Raw genomic sequence first — 19,176 nt, 5'->3', positions numbered from 1 at the left:
CCCAAGGGGACTCCTGTACCACCAGAGAGGTGAGCTGTATTAACCTTTCACCTTGCCACAGACATGATATCAGTACTTAGTCTCTGCAGAAGATTGGAAGTCCTTCCACTGTTTAATGTTCAAGACCTCTCCAGAATTTGAAAGGTTTTGGCTATACAGTGAGAAAGCTGCCACTAGGAGGCTGTGATAATTAGCAGCGAGTCCCAGAATAGTCTTAAATCCTCTTCTCTGTCCTTTTTGCAGATCTTTCTCCTGTGCCTTTGAGTGCTCCAAGGGCAGAAGAGATCCATGCTAAAGCTATTCTTGATGGTTACCTAACTGTTGATCCATTTGGATGTTTTGAGGGCCATATCAAGTGATAGTTTCCCATTTCCAGTGTAGGCTTGAGAAAAACACACCTGTATAGCAGAACAGAACAGATTTCTGGTATATCCTAACATACCTTAGGAACTTCCAAAGAAGTCAAGGTAAAAGCCAACATGCAAAAAAAAAAAAACGAAAACCCCAAAACAAACCAAAACACACACCCACCAAAAAAAAACACCCCAAAACAAAAAACCAACCCAAAAAGGTAAGATTTCTGATGTGTCTTGTTCTAATGTGCTGTGCATGCTTTATTGCTGAACCCGGATCTTGTGTCACTACTTTTTTGTACCTGCAGAAGTTCTCCAGTAGGGAAGCTCAAACTGGAAATTAAAATAGATTACAGCATTTAAACTTTAAAAACAGAAGTGCTATGTTATTTCTTATGATGCCAGAATGAAAAAAACAAACACAAAAGACATAGAAGTCTTATGATTCTATCTGGACAATGCTTCTACAGACACTGTACAAGAAGAGAGAAAAAAGTTTAATCTGTAGTGAAGAGCAGTATCCATGGACCACTCTATATTTGTTATTATTTAACTTGCCTATTAAAATTGACGGCAAGTCTGTCCTAGCTTTTTTAAAAATATGCATTTAGTTTTAAGGAAAAGTTGACTGGGATTCAGATTGTAGAAGCTTGGGTAAGGAAGTCCATTTGCACAGAAAGAAGGATGCCAAAAAGTGGTTGCATCCAAGAAAAATATTTGAAAGATTATCTGCGCAGGACAGGCAGAAGAATAAATCAAGGAGCTGCAGCAGCCTACGACAGTATACAAGTACCAAGAATTTATTTTATTGTGATGTTTTCAACTAAATATCAAACAGCTCAGAATATAAATATTTAAGACACTGCTGCAGTCTCCTCTCAAAAGCCTAACAGCTATTAAAGATATCTCTGCTTGACAGAAAACGAGTGGTATTTATTCAAAGTCCAGTATTATTCTAGCTAAGTTTGTTTGAATGCAGTTGACACCCACTGTAACAGTCTAAACTTCCAACCCAGCACTCTGCAGCATTGGGTGATGGATAGGCATTTTCACAATATTTGCATATTTTGTTTTGACATCAGCACTCTTTCCTATTTGCTGCTTCTAACATTAGGTTTTCAGAAGTAGACATGGAAATCTGCATTTTCACTTATTAGGATCTTTAGTCATGCAGGGAAGTGCATGCTAGTTTTCAGCCAGTGGTCTCAGGAGCTGCAGCTAGAGGACCTCAGACTGAAAACAAGGTACAAAGGGAAGGTTTGGCAGACTAAAAAAACAACAAAAAAAACCACAAAACAAAAAGACCAGAAACACACGTACAGCAGTACCAGAGTAGAGTTACATCTGACGTAATCTGGAACTGTCCTAACAGGAGCCTCCTTACTCGCTTGACCCTATTAATCTCAGAAAGTCTAATACCCTAGATAACAGGTGTGACAAGCTCTCATCTTCACAGCCCTACTCTTCCTGAAAGTCTCCAGCACTAGAACCTCACCAACTTTTCATGTTAGTGGAAAGAATATATTAGAGGGGTTTTTTTTTTCCATCATCACCCTATACACACACGTATATCTATTTAAAATAGATTATAAAAATATAATTAACTACAGTGCAATATATTTACATCTACCCCATTACACCTGTAAATTCTGCATTTGCTAGGAAAAAGCCATTCATTTGCAATAAGTGTTCCAAATAGTTCCTTGAGATAGAATAAATGTGATTTAAGCAACTTTTAGCAATAAAATATCATTCACAGTTGCTACTCACCATTATTACTATTTTACTTAGAGGAAAGGAAAAACATTTTTTTCCAGGAATGCTTGCATAAACAGATCTTTGTGCCTTTAATGACCGAATACTTTTAAGTTAAAGTTAGGTTTTTCATGTCACTGTTTAATACTTGGCTTATAATTATCCATATAAAAGAAAGTTTCACCAGATCTTAGAAGTCATGCAGCCTTGCATCCAAGGAGTTTCTTGGCTTGCTATTCAGGCATTTCATGGTATTTTATGGTCAAACACCTGGGGAGTACTCTCACTGCGGGGGGGCAGGGGGGAAGAGGGGGAAGGGGCAGAGAGAGGATCGAAAAAGTTTAATTTAGCCTTGCCATCTTTAACAAGCTGATACCCAGGAATGACGGACAAAAAGTAACTAGGGGTGTGCTTTCAAAAGGTGTTCCAGAAAAGAATTCATATCAATATTTTGAGGGGGAAAATCCCACCACAACATACACCAGAAGCAGTTATTCGGTTTCCTTGTTAAGAAGACTGAAGTAGTTCCTCTCACATCTCCACACTTGTTTTCATACTTCTCCTTGCAAGCAAAACTCAGCCAAGAATAAATTTGCATGTCCTTGATTTTACTATACATAAGGAACTGCAAAAAAGCTCTACTATCGTGGGTTTCCATGGAAGTAACACCAAAACAAACAGTGACATCAACAGGAAACGCAGCCCAGCAGATATTACTAAATCATGCTTTGCAAAACATGAAGTTGACTTTGCTCCTATACATACTTTATTCACCGTTTATCAAAGAGCATTACAGTTGTTGACTTAATGATGTCTAAAGCACTCTATGTTTGGTTTTCCACTGTAATAGAGCAGAGCCTCACACCCATAGAAAAACTACGCAGACATTCCGCATTCGAGAAGTTGCCCCTCTTCCCACAAAAAGCTCCTCTGCCTCTTCACCATTGCGATCACAAAGTTCCTCTTATAAAGCAAGTATTGTACTGTGAAAGCTTATACAGAGCAGACTCGCTGCCAGATTCTTAGTTTCTCTACTGAAGCACAAGACCATGCTGCCAGCAGGATTGCAAAGCAGGACCATGACCTCCTGATTCATTTTACCAAGTTCAGGGAGGTGACAGACAGGGCAAGAATCCGGACTAGCAGAACTTTGTGCTAACAGGGTCTTTAACAAAAGCACTAAATCTTCATTTTTCCTATACCCTCAAAGCAAGGTTTGAGAACACAGCATATATTGTATTTGGGAGAAATAGTGGTCCATTTGTTGCACAAGTACTTTTCAAGCTGGAGCTACTGTTTTTAGGCTTCAGCTCTGATCTGCAATCTCTTTTTATGTACAAAGCTATCTTCATGATGCTCAAGCACAATAGCAAATCCAATTCCTCCTAAGAAAAAGAAGAAAACTGTAGTCAGCCTTAAACTCCCCATCCCCTTTAAAGGGAGAGTATAACAGATAGTAAGGAATTGGGACTTACATTTATACTGTCGCTAAAAAGACTGTCTTGCAACTATATTTTCCCACGCTATTCACTGCCAGATATATACCAGTGTTATCTTATGTCTTTAAGAAGCATGGTGACCCGACTACAGAAAAGTTACACATTATTTCACATATATGTACATGTCCTGCATATGTTCTCAGTGCTGAAAATTCAATGTGAAATTTGTGTTTCTTGCAGACTGTGGTTTTCTCTTACAAGACAGCAAATATATAAGCTATTTACTGCTAAAAGGATGGGTTTGAAACTGTGGCAGATGGGGCAGAAGCTGTTCCTGCTGAAGGACAGGCAGGCTGTTTCAGCCCTAGTGGGCTTGTACTGGAGGGGAAACAATTCCTGCCGCATGAACTGTGCTAGAATTATTCCTCCTCTGCTCCCCCCCCCGCACCTCCAAAAAATTTAACAAGATATCAACATTGAAAACAGACTTTCCCAAGACAGTTCAGAAATGTCTTTACTCTCCATACAAACCCAGACAGATATAAATGCACCATTCACATATATGTGCATTTTTTCTCTAGTACAGTATCAGCCCCTTGAAAGCCAACAGCAGCTTCCCAGAGAGACAATGCAGAAGCTCACACCTGAAGAACAGACTTATGGACTATCAACACTTGGAGAAATCTTACATATGTCACCTTGGAAACTTAATCTCTTGACTTTTCTAGAAGCAGAAAACAGCCCCATTACACCACCCTGTTGCAGTTAGACATTAGCAGTTGTGGGTGGGGGAAGAAATTGTTCTTTTACAGTATCAGCTAGGTGTCTGAGCCCTACACCACACCCTGCTCCACTGGGCATTCGTTTCCCTCTGTTCTACTGAGCACCAGGGTTACAGAACAGCCATCTTCTAAACTCAGACTTTGAGTGCAGAAGAACAAGGGAACAGCAACTTATTTTGGGACAACGTGTCAATTCCTGCTTTCTTCTGCTCAGTCTTCTTGGAACTTCCTACCCAACAGGCAGGTCAGCTACTCATTAGTTCCTGTTTACCTTCATCTGCCAGGTGGTACATAGATGCAAGTCACTACAAAGTAAGAAGTTAACATAAGGTAGCAAGCAGATTTTGCAAAAGGGCTCAGGTTATTTCAGCCCAGGGTGCAGGACATAAAGACGGGTGAAGACCACAATGTGTGGTTGTAATCCATTACTGCTGATGGACTAAAAATCCGACAGGACCATCTCTACCTCAAAACAAGTTTCTCTTAAAAGGCCAAGTGGTTTACTGGTTTTGATAAACTTGACTTCAGACTTTCTAGAATGTTCTTCCACCTTTCAAGAAAGTGGGAAGTTGGCAAAAAAGAGAGAAATAAGAAATAAGCAAACAGGTTGAGAATAGTTACTACAGGAGGGAGAGACTGAAGACCTGCAGCTTTTGCAGTGTTGACATGAACTGTTATTCATCCATTCCAGTGTACAAAACCTGGAGAAGTTTTGATTAAGTCATTATCAGTAGTCAAAAAAGAAGAAAAGGATTTAGTAATGAACACACTGGTACATAGCAAAGCTTCCCAGTTTGCCCTGCATCGAGTTGTCACGGATCCTCATCTGTTCTCTTGGGAAATGAGCTTCACCTAAGTTATAAAGAGAAAGAAGCAGTAGGGAGATGCAAATGACGGAGGGGAGACAGAGGAAGAACAGTAGTTTTCTGAATTTACCTGGAGTAGAAACAGAGACAATGTGAAGTTCTTCACATCATGAACATCTCTTACGAGTATTAATACTAAAGCTGAACAGAATAGAAAATACAAATTACTTCCTACAAACAGAGCTTGCTGGTTTCTTTTGTGGCACCAGCTTCCGCACCTGTCTGAGCAGGTTCAGAAGACTCTTTGGTCATCTTTTATTCTTCTCCTTCATTAAATTCAAAGATTCCTGAAGAAAGATATGACAAAAATAGTCAAACTTGCAACACACACAACTACCCAATAATTACAGTGCAATTTAGAGTGCTTTTCAGCAACTACATGTTCACTAAAACCAAGACTCCACTATCTGCAGAGTTTTATCAGTATTTCACAGAAAATATTTATTTTCTCTGTAGATGGAGAAATTCTGAATAGGAATACTCTATCTTCCACAAATATGCATCTCTCCCCTCCTGGAGTTCAAAAAACTTACAGTGAACAAGGTCCGTGATGCTGCCAAGTTTAAGTTTTCAAATGTGTTTAGAACACATAAGCAAATCTACTCAAGCAGCTTGTTTTCATTACATACAAGACACAGAAAGGGGACAACCCTGTGCACATAACCAGCTTCTGAAGACACTGACAGTACTTAGCAACACCAACAGCCTAATGCTAAATGGGGGATGAGATATGTAGTTTCTCCAAACCAGAACCCTCATCAGGTGACATCATCACATGGTGACATCACTCAGAGATCTGTAACTCACTGCTAACCTGCTTCAACAGGATTCAGCCTTGACTTAACAGGGAGCCTTCCACATTGCACACCTACTTCCATATCTGGGTCAGTTTCTAGTCTGCAAGTTGGAAAAGCACACAGGTATACAAAAGCACATATGCATACTTTAAAACAAGTTACTACCCTTAGACGTACCAATTCACGAATAAGAACCAAGCATGGCTGTACAACATGCATTTCAAAAGATTAGCTTTGATATATCAATGAGGGTCACGTACAGATTTGATCCATGTTCATATACAAAGCTCCTTCTGCCTTTATCAAATAGCCTGGCAATGTACACTATAAAGAAGTTTCTATTGTAAGAAGTCATTGCTTAAGTGCTGCATTTAATTTGCAAAAGCACTAGAAGCAAAGATTCAGAGGTGTGTCCCACATGAAATCAGTTTTACTTATGATGTCTTCAATAGCAAGTATTGGAAAGAAATCTAATACAAGTGAATTACTTATCACTTTCTGTTACTTATCCCTTCACTGCTTGCCAGTTTGACTCCAAGCTAACTAGTCAATATGCCTTTAAAAAAGAACAAACCCTAAGTTTCTGTCTCAGGAGGGAAATCCATAAACCCTGACAAGGCATGTGTAATGGGCTAGTCACATCAAAGGTCAGAAATTAATCTTCAGCATATCCGCAAAGAGCATTCTGGTCGCATGCGGCGTAGGTTTGGCGCACACCTGCACGCACGGAGCATGTACCTCAACACAACTGGCAGATCACAGCTTTTTTGGGGGATACGCTTTTACTGGAAGGATGGCAATGCCTGCCCACAGGCCGGGGTACCCACTTGGCTACCTGAGGAACAGACCGCAGCGTCTCCATCAGCGCCGGGGGCAAAGGAGTTTTTCCTTCCGCTGCAGGGGGAGGCAAGGCAGGCGGCAGGAGCTCGATCCGCAGGCGGCCCTCCTGCCTCCCACCTTACCCCCTCACCCTTTGAAACGGGGCGACGCAGCCCGAGCTGGAGGAGCGGGGGGAGCCGGGGGCGGGTGGTGGTGCCCGGCTCCGCGGCCGACCCCGGCGCTCGGGGGGCGACTCCAGCGGAGCCGCGGGCGGCATGAGGCGGGCAGCCCCCGGGGAGCGGGCCGCCGGGACAGGTAACTCGGTGGGCAGCCCCCCACCTTACCTTTTTCACTTTACTCTCCAGGTCCATGCCGCCGCCGTGCCGGGTGCTGCCGTGCTCCGGAGCGGGGCGTGAGGCGGCTGCCGGCGAGCTGCGGAGGGGACGGGAGGGGACGGGAGGGGACGGGAGGTGACACCCGCCGCCCCTCGCACCACCCGCCGCCGCCGCGCTCAAACTTCCGCTGCCCTGCGGCAGTGGCTGCAGCCGAACAAAGGCAGGGCGGCAGCCAATCCCCGCCCGGCCCGCCAGCCAATCACCCGCCGCCGCCCGGCCAGGCCCCGCCCCGCCCGGCCCCGCCCGGCCTGCCCGGCCCTGCCCGTCCCGTCGCGGTGCCGGCAGCGGGGGCCTGGGGGTGGCGGGGGTGCCCGCGAACAGGGCTTTTGAGTCATCCCCGGCGGCATGATACGGTCACAGGGAAGGCATCTGCTGGCGCAGCGGTTTACCTTCGAGTACAGACGGCTGGAACCGCGGTGCCTCCCGAAGGAGGCGGGAAAAGCCAAAATCTGGGATTTTCGTGATTTATTAACGTGAGGAGGAGGGGGAGGCGAGGGCGGGCGAGTCCTTGCCTTGCCGGGACTCCTCCCTCAGCGACTTCTAGGCGGTGCCGCGGCCGCAAGGCCGGCATGCGCCCGGCTGCCACCTTCCACCTTGCCTGGTGCTGGGGACATGTTGTAAAAACAGTTAAAATTTCACCCCGCCGGGGCTGAGCTCTCGTCGAGGCAACGGCGGAGCGTTGGCTGTGCCATTTGCAAAGGGGTGACTTGGTGGCGGGGAGCGGGGCTGCTGCCCAGCTGGTGCCCGGCTCCGCGCTGGCCCAGGCGTAGGTGGCAGCCGGGGCCTGTGGCATGGTGGTGACCACCACCAGCAGGTCACCACGGCTGGCCTCCTGCCCAGCCCGGTCACCCAAGATGATGTAGAACTGCTCTTTGATGCAAGTTCTGTGGCCTAGTTCTGCTCCCTCTCACCCCCGCTACATCACAAGCAGAGTACAACTTTTGCCTAGGTGGATTTGCATCTACCTGAACCCACTCAAGAGGTTTTGACATTCCTGAACCCGATCTCATCATGTGTTACCGCACGATTCACAGTAGTGATTTTTGTCTATTGAACCGAACAAAAATTTCCTCTCCTGTTGGCACTGGATGAATATTGTAAAAAAAATTTAGACTTTGACCCCAATCTTCAAACTCCTATGCACGTGATCAGCCCATGAATGTCACTGATAATATAAAATGTATTTTATTTTATGTATATGTAATATAAAATGACAGAATAATTAAGCATTTGCAAGACTGAATACCTCCATAAATATTTTTGTCTTTCGTATTTTGATCTTTGGAAAAGTAAGAAACATTCATAGAGACTTTATGGCTACCCTAGGCTGCAGTCATGAATAACTTGGTAGATTATTTTGTCATTCATCTGCAGGATCTAATCTTTTCTCTCCACACACCAACTTTTCTCAAGTAAGTCTTACATTGTTTTGTTTCTTCCCCAGAGGCCAAATATACCTCTCTTTCAATGTTTAATTTTTTTGTCTGCCATCACTTGTTGAAAGGTTTTGCAACAAAGCGAAAATGAGACTAGGTCTGTTAATCATCTATTAACAGGTAAAAGCAAAATTCTGTTTGAATTTTCTCCTCAAACAGGCATCATGGTGTATGGCATGGGCCAACCACTCCTACCAATGTATCTGTGCAGCAGACCTTGACCAAGAAGTTCAACACAAAACCAAGAGAGGATGGTCTTGAGCCATACCATTAGGAAAAATGAGAGCACATAGACTATCAGGTAATGCTGCTGTGCTCAGTGCGTGTCTGTTCCGGAGGGAGGTGAATAGTAAGGGCTGTTGCATGAATTTTGTTTATTTAGCTTTGAAATTTTGTTTTAAATTTCTTTTTCTCACTCTGTTTTGTTTGGTTTAGTGGTTCCTTCCTGCTTGTCTGGGGGGTGAAAGATGAGGGGAAGTTAGAGGGCCTGAAGTGTTGGTATATCTGGGTCCAGTATAGTTGGAATACCATCCGTGCTCATAACTTCCTCAGACTAAGATCAAAGGACTAAGCAGGAGATCTTTCCCATTCAGTGAATAAGCTTTAGAGTGTTATAACGTAATAGTGAAAAAAGCCAGCAATTACAAAGACATGCTAGGTACCTTCAACTGTGCTAAGCAGAGAAATGGAAGTCTTATAGTCTTCATTATATGCTTTTCATATGGGAATGGATATAGAAGTGTATTCTCATATTAGGAACCTAAAAAAAAAGTAAAATCATGTATGTTTTAAGTGTATTTTGCTTATTCTTACCTGCCTGAGAATAATAGCATAATCATAGTTTTAATCATGATATTTTTGTTCTTTTTTTTTCCCCTCCTACTAAGCTATGGCACTGCTGGGTTAATAATAATTTCTTTTGCTTATATTTTTCTTGGACCTCTTGAGTTGGAGATGCTCCAATTGTGATTTGTGCTTCTTTCCATTGTGCAATTTAATGCCAAATTACAGTAAACTTTAACAGCCTTCCTATCTATGTGTTTGAATACGAAGCTTCCAAATGTATGTAATGGAAAATGCAGACACTAATATAAGTCATCTGTTTTGCAAACCATGTGATTGCTGTTGGAACATACTTCCTCTGAGACCTGTATCAATAAAGAATGCCTTTTAAGATTCTAACTCTTTTCTGTGTTTTCTATTACTTTAATTAGAGTGGCAGAAATAACTTCCTATTCTGTGAATGTGATTCTCTATAGCTCTTCCCCTTAAGGATTCTGAAGTTGCCAGGTACAAAGCATTGAAATCATAGAATGGTTTGGGTTGGAAGGGACCTTTAGAGGTCATCTAGTCCAACCCCTCTGTAGTGAGCAGGGACATCTTCAACCAGATCAGGTTGCTCTGAGCCCCGTCCAACCTCACCTTGAATGTTTCCAGGGATGGGGACTCCACAACCTCTCTGGGCAACCTGTGCCAGTGTTTCACCACCCTCATTGTAAAAAAATTTTTCATTATATCGCGTCTAAATCTGTGCTCCTTTAGTTTAAAACCATTACCCCTTGTTCTGTCACAATAGGCCTTGCTAAAGGGATTGCCCCCATCCTTCCTATAGTCCCCTTTTAAGTACTGAAAAGCCACAATAAGGTCTCCCTGCAGCCTTCTCTTCTCCAGGCTGAACCACCCCAACTCTCTCAGCCTGTCCTCATAGCAGAGGTGCTCCAGCCCTCAGATCATTTCTGTGTTCCTCCTCTGGACCCGCTCCAACAGTTCCATGTCCTTCTTATGTTGGGGACCCCAGAGCTGGATGCAGCACTCCAGGTGGGGTCTCACCAGAGTAGAGTAGAGGGGCAGAATCACCTCCCTCAACCTGCTGGCCACGCTTCTTTTGATGCAGCCCAGGATATGGTTGACCTTCAGGGCTGCGAGCGCACATTGTTGGCTCACATCCAGCTTTTTGTCCACCAGTACCCCCAAGTCCTTCTTGGCAGGGCTGCTCTCAATCCCTTCATCCCCCAGCCTGTACTGATATTGGGGGTTGCCCCGACCCAGGTGCAGGACCTTGGACTTGGCCCTGTTGAACCTCATGAGGTTCTCACAGGCCCACCTCTCCAGCTTGTCAGGGTCTCTCTGGATGAAATCCCGTCCTTCTGGTGTGTCAGCTGCACTGCTCAGCTTGGTGTCACCTGCAAACTTGCTGAGGGTGCACTCGATCCCACTGTCTATGTCATTGATTAAGATATTAAACAGTACTTGTCCAAGTATGGAGCCTTGAGGGACACCACTCATCAGTCACTGGCCTCCATCTGGACATTGATCCATTGACCACTACCCTCTGGATGTGACCATCCAATCCTTATCCACCAAACAGTCCACCCATCAAATCAGTACCTCCCCAGTAAGTCCGTGTCAAAGGCCTTACAGAAGTCCAGAGAGGTGGCATCCATAGCTCTTCCCGTGTCGACTGACATAGTCACTTTATCATAGAAGGCCACTAGGTTGGTCAAATGTGCCAGGGCACAGAGCTCAGCTTTCTCATAACTGTCCAGGAAATATCAAATGCCTGTTTTAAATATTACTGGTTTTTTGTAGAAAAAGCAAGGCATATCCCAGCATTAACTTTTCCACTATAACCTTTATGGAGACAACAGGCAGAAGATGGGAAAAAGCTAATACTTCTACCATACACACTTCTGGGAACAGAGACAATGGAGAGTGGACAGTCTGTCAGACTGTATTCCTGGCTTTACAGTTTTCTTTGCACTCAGATACCATATTGGTGAATGCACTTGCAGTAACTATATATCTCCAAACACTAGATATGTAGATATAGAGATGATCTATAAGGCCATCCTCGAATGAGAGAAAGGGTAGTATCATAATGACTTACCAATGCTGAAAATTTGTTTTTAGAAAAGCTGTTATTTAATACACAGTTCTTTTGTGTAAACTTTGAAGCGAATACTTCAGACTAGCTCCCAGCTAAATTCTTCTAGTTGTGCTATTTACTCAGTGCTTCATATGTTATAACTAATGACACTGTGTGCTTTTAAGATTTTTTTTTGTAAGTATAGTCTTAAGTGTAATATAAATATAGGAGTCTGTCTTGCCTCAAAGTGGATTAATACACTAATTTAGTTTTCAAAAAACATTTCAGTTTGAGAAAGGAATAGCATTTGCCTTTTTGTATCCATTTGAATAAAACAAGGGAATGTTACATGGAATGTCTTGGGGTAGGTCCAATTTAAAAAAAAAAAAAACAACACAAAAAACAGAAGCGTACTTGGGTGCCTAAATCAAAAGTTTTAAATCTTTCTTCATTACTGATTATCTGCTTCCCAGCTATGCATATACTTGGTTCTCCATTGTACGTTAGTTGTTTTACTTTTTGCTTGCTTAGATTTGAGATGGTTTGAATGTTAGTATTGATAAAGTAGTTTGATACCTGTCTCATGCTTGGTCCATTCAAGATCTAGAGACTAAACTTCACTGTATTAAACTCTTCAGAGAGGCTTAATGTGTTAGTAAGTTTCAAACCATGCATGAAATAGGCAGATTTAGGATCCTTACAAAATGCAATAATGGCTATTGCTTTTTTATTAAAATAATATACTGAGAAGGGACTCTGCTCCACTTTTTCTGTAATGCTCCAGTAGATAGTGAACTTGCTCCCAGGTTGGAATATGATGGGGATTCAAGGTACAGCTTCCATCTGTTAGGACAATGGCCTAGCTACCAGACTTCGGCTACATAGTTAAATGAGATGTTTTAACCATGCTTTTGAAGTAATGCAACTGTACAGAAGAGAAAAAGATGTCTATTAAAACAGTGGGAGAGTAATATGTCTATGTAAGTTAATGGGTATGCAGTCCCAAGACCTACTTTAACCAGATATTGAGTAAACCTACAGTTTTACAAGTGAGGAGGACTTGTTATCCAAAGAACCCTTAACACAGGCTACAGTCACACTCTCTGTGTGTGTTGGTGACACGGAGTCACAGTTCTCACTCTCTGTCCCTGTGAGTCTTCAGTTCCTGAAACAGTGGCAAAGCAAAATAGTGGAAACCAGTGCTGTAGCTTAATGATTATGTCACTTGCTGGGAAAATCAAAGCTTCCTTCAATCCAAAGAGGAACTTGAACCTGTATCTTCTGCCTTGTGGAAAATATTACAGGTGGAAAGAGAAGGGGAGAGGAGAAAACAGTAAAAGAAAAACCTCTTCTAAAAGGAAAGAGCGAACTGTTCTTTGTTCTTTGAAAGAACTGGGATAGGAGTAGGCTCTGTTTCTCAACCCGCAGAGGTGTTTTCTATCAAGTATGGGTGATCCAGATAAGTTGGGAGGCAGCTGCTTGCTGACTGTGGTTCCTTTCTTGCTCATTGTGCTTCATGGCTTGGAGTCTTCTGGATTATGGAACTGCTCCATGAATGCTATTTGCTTTAGGTGCCCTAGCATAGGAACCATGCATTATGGTGTGTAACTTTTAGGCTTTTAAGTCCTTTACTGGTTATAACTCAGAAATTATGTAGTGGAGAATGGAGCTAATTCTTTAATTCATCTCTGCTTTTTAGTCCCAGTCACAAACATGCTGTCTACACCACAGTCTTTACTAATAAGACTGGTCTTCAGAAATCCCAGAGACCGGGGGAAAGACTGGAGCAAGGAAGATATACCTTTGGTGGAAGAGGATCAGGTCGGGGCATACACAAGCAAACTGAACATACCTAAGTCTATGGGCCCTGATGGGAGGTACCCATGACTGCCAAGGAAGCTGGAAGATACCATTGTGAGGCCAATTGATAATTTTTGATTGATTGTGGTGACTGGGAGAAGTGCCTGAAGACTGGAGGAAAGCAAAAGTCACTCCTACCTTCAGAAGAAGCAAGGAGGAGGACCAAGGGAGCTACACGCCAAGTCAGCCTCACCTTGATCCCTGTGAAGGTGATGGAGCAGCTAGTCCTGGAAACTGTTACCAGGCACATAAAGAACAAAAGGTAGTCAGCATGGATTCACCAAGGGGAAGTCATGCTTGACCAACCTGATAACCTTTTATGATAAGATGACTGGCTTGGTAGATGAGAGTAGCATCTTCATTAATGGATGATGGAGCAGAATATACCCACAGCAAGCTTGCTGATGACACAAAGCTGGTAGGTGTGGCCGATACACCAGAGGGTCATGCTGCCATCCAGAGGGATCTTAACGGTCTGGAGAAATAGGCTGACAGTAACCTCATGAAGTTCCAGAAGGGGAACTGCAAAGTCCCACACCAGGGGAGAAACAGCCACATGCACCAGTACATACTGGGGGCTGACCAGCTGCAAAGCAGCTTTGCAGAAAAGGACCTGGGGGTCTTGGTGGACACCAAGTTGACCATGAGCCAGCAATGCGTTCTTGATGCAAAGAAGGCTAATGGCATCCTGAGCTGCATTAGGAAGAGGGTTGCCAGCAGGTCAAGGGAGGTCATCCTTCCCCTCTACCCAGCACTGGTAAGACCATACCTGCAGTGTTGTGTCCAGTTCTGGGCTCCCTGGTACAAGAGAGACACAAGTATACTGTAGAGAGTCCAGTGAAGGCCAGCATGTATAATTAAGGAACTGGAACATCTCACATACAAGGAAAGGCTGAGAGAGCTGGGACTGTTTAGCCTGGAGAAGGCTCAGGGGGGATCTCATCAATGTTTGTAAATACCTGAAGGGAGGGTGCAAAGAGGATGGAGCCAGGCACTTTCCAGTGGAGTCCAGTGACAGGACCAGAGGCAATGGGTGCAAACCAAAACACAGGAGGCTCCGCCTGAACATTGGGAAACACTTTTTTACTGTGAGGATGACTGAGCACTGGCACAAGTTGTCCAGGGAGTTTGTGGTCTCTCCCTCCTTAGGTACTCAAAAGCTGTCCGGACACAGTCCTGTGCAATGTGCTGTAGGTGGGCCTGCTAGAGTAGGGGGGTTGTACCAGATGACTTCCAGAGGTCCCTGCCAACCTCAGCCATTCTTTGATTCTGTGATTTGATTTTGACAGTACTGACAGGTGAAGTCTCACTTAAAGATGTGAAAAAATAGCAAAAGGCAAATATAATTTTTTTCTTTTTTAGGAATTCTGTTGTGGCAGTTTTTCCTCATTATAATTTCTGTTGGATTCTAATATATTACTTTGATTTGGAACACCTATATATACACTTGGATTTTCCATCTGAAGAGAGATCAAAAAAATTCTGTGTTTATCTTTTAGCTGTATTGACTTTATCTAAGTCAATGAATTTATCCCTTTTTTGTTAAAAAATATGTCAGAGGTCTCCCAATGTCCAGTAGCAAATTTGGAAACTAGATATTTTGGAAATTTTATGCCAAACATTTTTTTTTGTTTTATCATGAGAATAGGCCAGTTCTTTGAAATCAAAACTTTTTGCAGGAATTCAAACACTAGAAGTGGAAGTTCTGATCACAGTGGCAGAACACTGGAAAAATATTTCCATCTCACTTAGGATTAAGTATCTACATGAGTTACAGAAGACCAATATCTGATCCTGCTTTGCCTAGCTCAAACTAGAAAAACGTAACCATGGTGAATGCTTCGACTATGGGGGAGTTAGTTCAGTAGAGGGCAAAGAGTGTTTCTGTCAGGTTTCTCAATTTGAACTTTCTTGGTTTCATTCCAATGCAATGAAAGACAATTTTTGATCTCTCAAGAAAGTATTGGATGGGAAATAATTTCCTGTACATCTCTGCTAACAATATAATGTTATGAGCACTTGTTTGGCTTCTTTCCCATGCAAGAGAGCCCCATCAAATGCTCTGCAGTTCTCAGATTTTCCATTAGTAATAATTTATATAGAGATTGTATATAAGGCCTAAAAAGGGACAACATAAGTACCAGCTGAATAGAAACATAGCAAATCTTTTGCTATAATGTATATTTAATAACTTCGGCCGAGGCTTGCAGAGATGATGTCTAACAGTATTGAAAGAAAGTAGTTACAGTGTATGAGATCATGCTTTTATGACCTCAAATGCCAAGTAACATTAATAGGTAATTGAATTCTTTATGTGTCCATTCATAATTACAGACCCTTACGATACTTGCCACCCACATCTGAGAAAAGCAAGCCTGTTAAGTCTTAGGAAACAGGCACAGATCATCAGCTTTCCTGCATACCAGGCTCTTTTTATAGCCATTGAAAAACCTCCTTGTTTGGCTCTGCAAGCAGAAATTTTTCCCTCAAGTGGATTGAGGCTGTCATTAGGGTCATACATCTCCAAGCTGCCACTTCAATAGATCAGACGCTCCTTGCTTTTTCTGTCACTGATCAAACCCACTCTTAGCCCAACCAAAAAGGTATCCATTTGAGATCTTACCCAGTAACTTACAGCTTGTCAAAGGACTAGGCTCAGTTGGAATGAGTTATAGTTTCTGGTATTATGTGTGGTATACAGTAAGAAAAATTAAAATTAGGACAATTATCTAAACTACAGTAAGTAAACTCCTGCTTGGGCTTGCTACTTGTCTTTTTTTTCAGTCCTGGAAAATTTTCTACTGCACTCTAATTCTTCTTCACACTCGTGTGGTGTCCTATAATAATATGACTTTGCTATGAGTCTAGCACTTGCTGCCTCTATTTAAATACAAGTTTAGGCCCTAATGCAGCAGATGGAAATGCTAGTTGAGATGCATAACTCATCCATGGAGAGCATTTCCCTACATTTGTGCCATCATTTACATTGAAAATATGTCATTTATATCTGTGGCAGCTGTGGAGTCTGTCACATGCAATTCACTTTGGCCATTGTATTCTGATGTTTGACTCGGAGGCCTTTGGTGTAGAGATTTTCTAGCTCTGAAACAGATGAAAAGCATGGCTCAAGAGGACTGATCTGCAGGAGTGGTATTCATTACACAAAAGGTGACATTGTCTCAAGAACAGGTCAAGAATCAGAGCAAACTGCATTTTCAGCAAATGAAAAAGAATTTTCAAAAGCTTTCAGGAAACCTGATTTCTTTTCCTGTGACAAAGAGCCTACAAAGGCATGAGTTCAGCCACAGGTTGATGCTTACATACACTTACTGCATTTGGGCTTTGTTAGGCCTTGTCCTACAAGTAGTTTGCCTATGTGTTTGGCTTTACAGGGCTACATAGTACCAGGAACTTCAAATGGTTTATTGGCTTGCATGAAATTAACAAGTGTGTTTTGGGGAGAGATTTTCACATGATTAAAAAAATAATTCAGTAAAGGTACCTATGTAGCTGAGGAACAATTAGAGAAGACAACTGATCATATCTAACAGGCATTTCTGATTAAAGCAGCAGTTCTGTTTATTCCTCCTTCCTTCCCTGCTGCCCTTTGTGCAGTTTCATGACCTTCCTTGTGCCACCTCTGGTGCTTCTCTGATTCCTTGAGTAGCTGGTTCAACTCAGTAGACTAGAAGAAATGTATTCATGTTTTGATTAATTAGTTTCCCCTCAGCTTAGTGAGCTGAACTGGTTGTGGAGGAAGTCAAAGACCAGAGAAGGCAGAACGAGAGGGGCAGGATGGTGTAGCCGGGGGCAGAGAAGTTCTCATGGAACTCCACAATAAGGGGACCAGATAAAGGGAGAAGTGATTGGAGAAGCATAAGTGGTAGGACTATTAAATACAGCCGTGAGTCAGCTTTACTACAAAATGATGTGTAAAGGGGATTAGGGATTGGGCCTTGAAGATGGGACAGGCAGAGGCAAGCATGGGTGGCTGGTTGTTCAGGAGACACTAGAATTCATGTCTTCTATACTGTGCCACTGGGAAACTGGCTGTTGTGCATACCACAGAGCAAGAAACAAACCTGTGAGTCCCAAAGATTGTCAGTATGTTTGCATGACTTGAAGTACAGTACTGTCTAGATTCTGGTTTGTTCAATGGGCAGCAGTGAAATAATTACAGTATATAAACGAAGGACTGAAAAAACATTAATTGGTCAAGCATCTACTTCTAATGAACAATGGGTGTGGTGCTGTCTCAAAGCTGTTGGATAGAATATGATGCATGAATGCTGGAGAAGACGGAAGCTGTTGAAATTATATTTCATTTTGTGTTTTCACTTCTTCATTGCCCATATGGTATATTTCTTCTTTTCCCTGTATGTGTAAGGCATGAAAAATTACAGCAGAATTTCTGACAGCTGTTTTATATATGCATCAGCTTCACTCCTTTCCTGGTAAAGGCTAAAGGATTCAAAAGACATTAATAAAAAGAAGCAGCATGAACAATATGTTTGATCAGATTAGAGCTTTTCATATATTTTCCTTGTTTTTCTATGTATGCGTTCTCTTACCCTTTGCTGCTCTGTTATTTGGTTTCCATCTTCTTCCAACTCCCTTATATGGAGTGACTGAAGTTTAGTTTACTTTTCTCATCCATGTTTGCCTTCCTTTAAAAAAAACCCCTATTTTAATATAGCTTGATAGCATCTTGTATTTATCTGTTACTAAGGGAATATATACAAAAAGGTACACAAGAAAAGAAAGTCAGCGGTCAGTGTGCCCGCGTACATGTCTACCTCTCAATGCTTTTTCCTTTATTTTCTTTCTTTGTTCATTTTTCCATGAATGACAAATTATGGTACCAATAGCCAAGGCAATTCAACACTTCCCTGTACAGGGTCTATTTTCAGTTTGTTATAACTTTGTCAGAAATCAACAATTTTAGATTAAAGCTTCGCTGTCTCACATCCTACCCAGCATATTTTTAAAAAATTTGTTTATTGTTGTTTCTTTTTTGTTTTATTTGCTTCTGGTGATGGAAAACTAGAGGGGAGAAATGAGTTGATTTATTGTTACTTCAGATAATTAAGGTGTTTCCTAGAACATGAATTATGGAGAATATTTTGCCTTCTTTTGTCAGAGTTAAAACATTCTTGTGCCTCTGGAAATTTTACTGACATCTAGAGGCTCATTTTGGAGGCATTTTGAATGGAAGTTAATGGCTACATCCAGCAAACAAGCTAAGTGATCTCCTCTTGGATAGTCTTGTGGTTGGGACTTCAACTGTAGAATATGGGAGATCCTTGTCTAATACTTTGTCTTTTTATACTGAATTTTCCATATAAATCCTGTAACCTATAAGGTAAGGAAACATTCTGTCTCACTAAGCATGTACTTAAAATATTTTGTACTGAGCAGAGCAGTTTTGACAAGAAATGTTCTTTTTCTGATATATCCCTTTCTGTGCAGAATCCCTGCTGTGAAGGAGCAAATTCTGCTTCTGGATAATTATCCATTCTGTTTAATGTGGGATAGTTGTGAGTGTAATCATACTTAGAATGTATAAACTGGGCAACCTCTATAATCTTTGGCATCTTTGTTATGCACTAGAAGATAAGGTTTGGGAAGAAAATACACCCTTCTTTCCTGGTTTTAGAAATGTCCCCTGTAAATGTGGTGCCCCCCCCCGCCCCCCCAGCTTTTTTTAATAAAATCTATTTGTGAAGTTCAGCCCAGCTTCACAAATGTCATCAGATGAACCAAAACTACCTTTTTGTTAAGTCAGTTATTCGCTCCGAAAGTGCATCC

At 42.2% G+C, this 19,176-nt stretch overlaps 1 protein-coding gene across 1 annotated transcript in view; it reads right to left on the bottom strand.

Annotated features, from left to right (window-relative positions):
* The window catches only part of TES (testin LIM domain protein), a 29,924-nt gene extending 22,590 nt beyond the window's left edge, over positions 1-7,334 (bottom strand). The window contains exon 1 of the mRNA XM_075081107.1: positions 7,156-7,334. Coding sequence (XP_074937208.1) covers positions 7,156-7,182 — 27 coding nt within the window. The 5' untranslated portion in view covers positions 7,183-7,334. The remainder of the gene's footprint in view (positions 1-7,155) is intronic.
* Between the last annotated feature and the right edge of the window lie 11,842 nt (positions 7,335-19,176).

This window comes from Phalacrocorax aristotelis, chromosome 1 (genome assembly GCF_949628215.1).
Source record: "Phalacrocorax aristotelis chromosome 1, bGulAri2.1, whole genome shotgun sequence".
In the NCBI taxonomy this organism is placed as follows: Eukaryota; Metazoa; Chordata; class Aves; order Suliformes; family Phalacrocoracidae; genus Phalacrocorax; species Phalacrocorax aristotelis.
The sequence above is the reverse complement of the archived record's forward strand: the minus strand, read 5'-3'. Positions and strand labels throughout refer to the sequence as shown.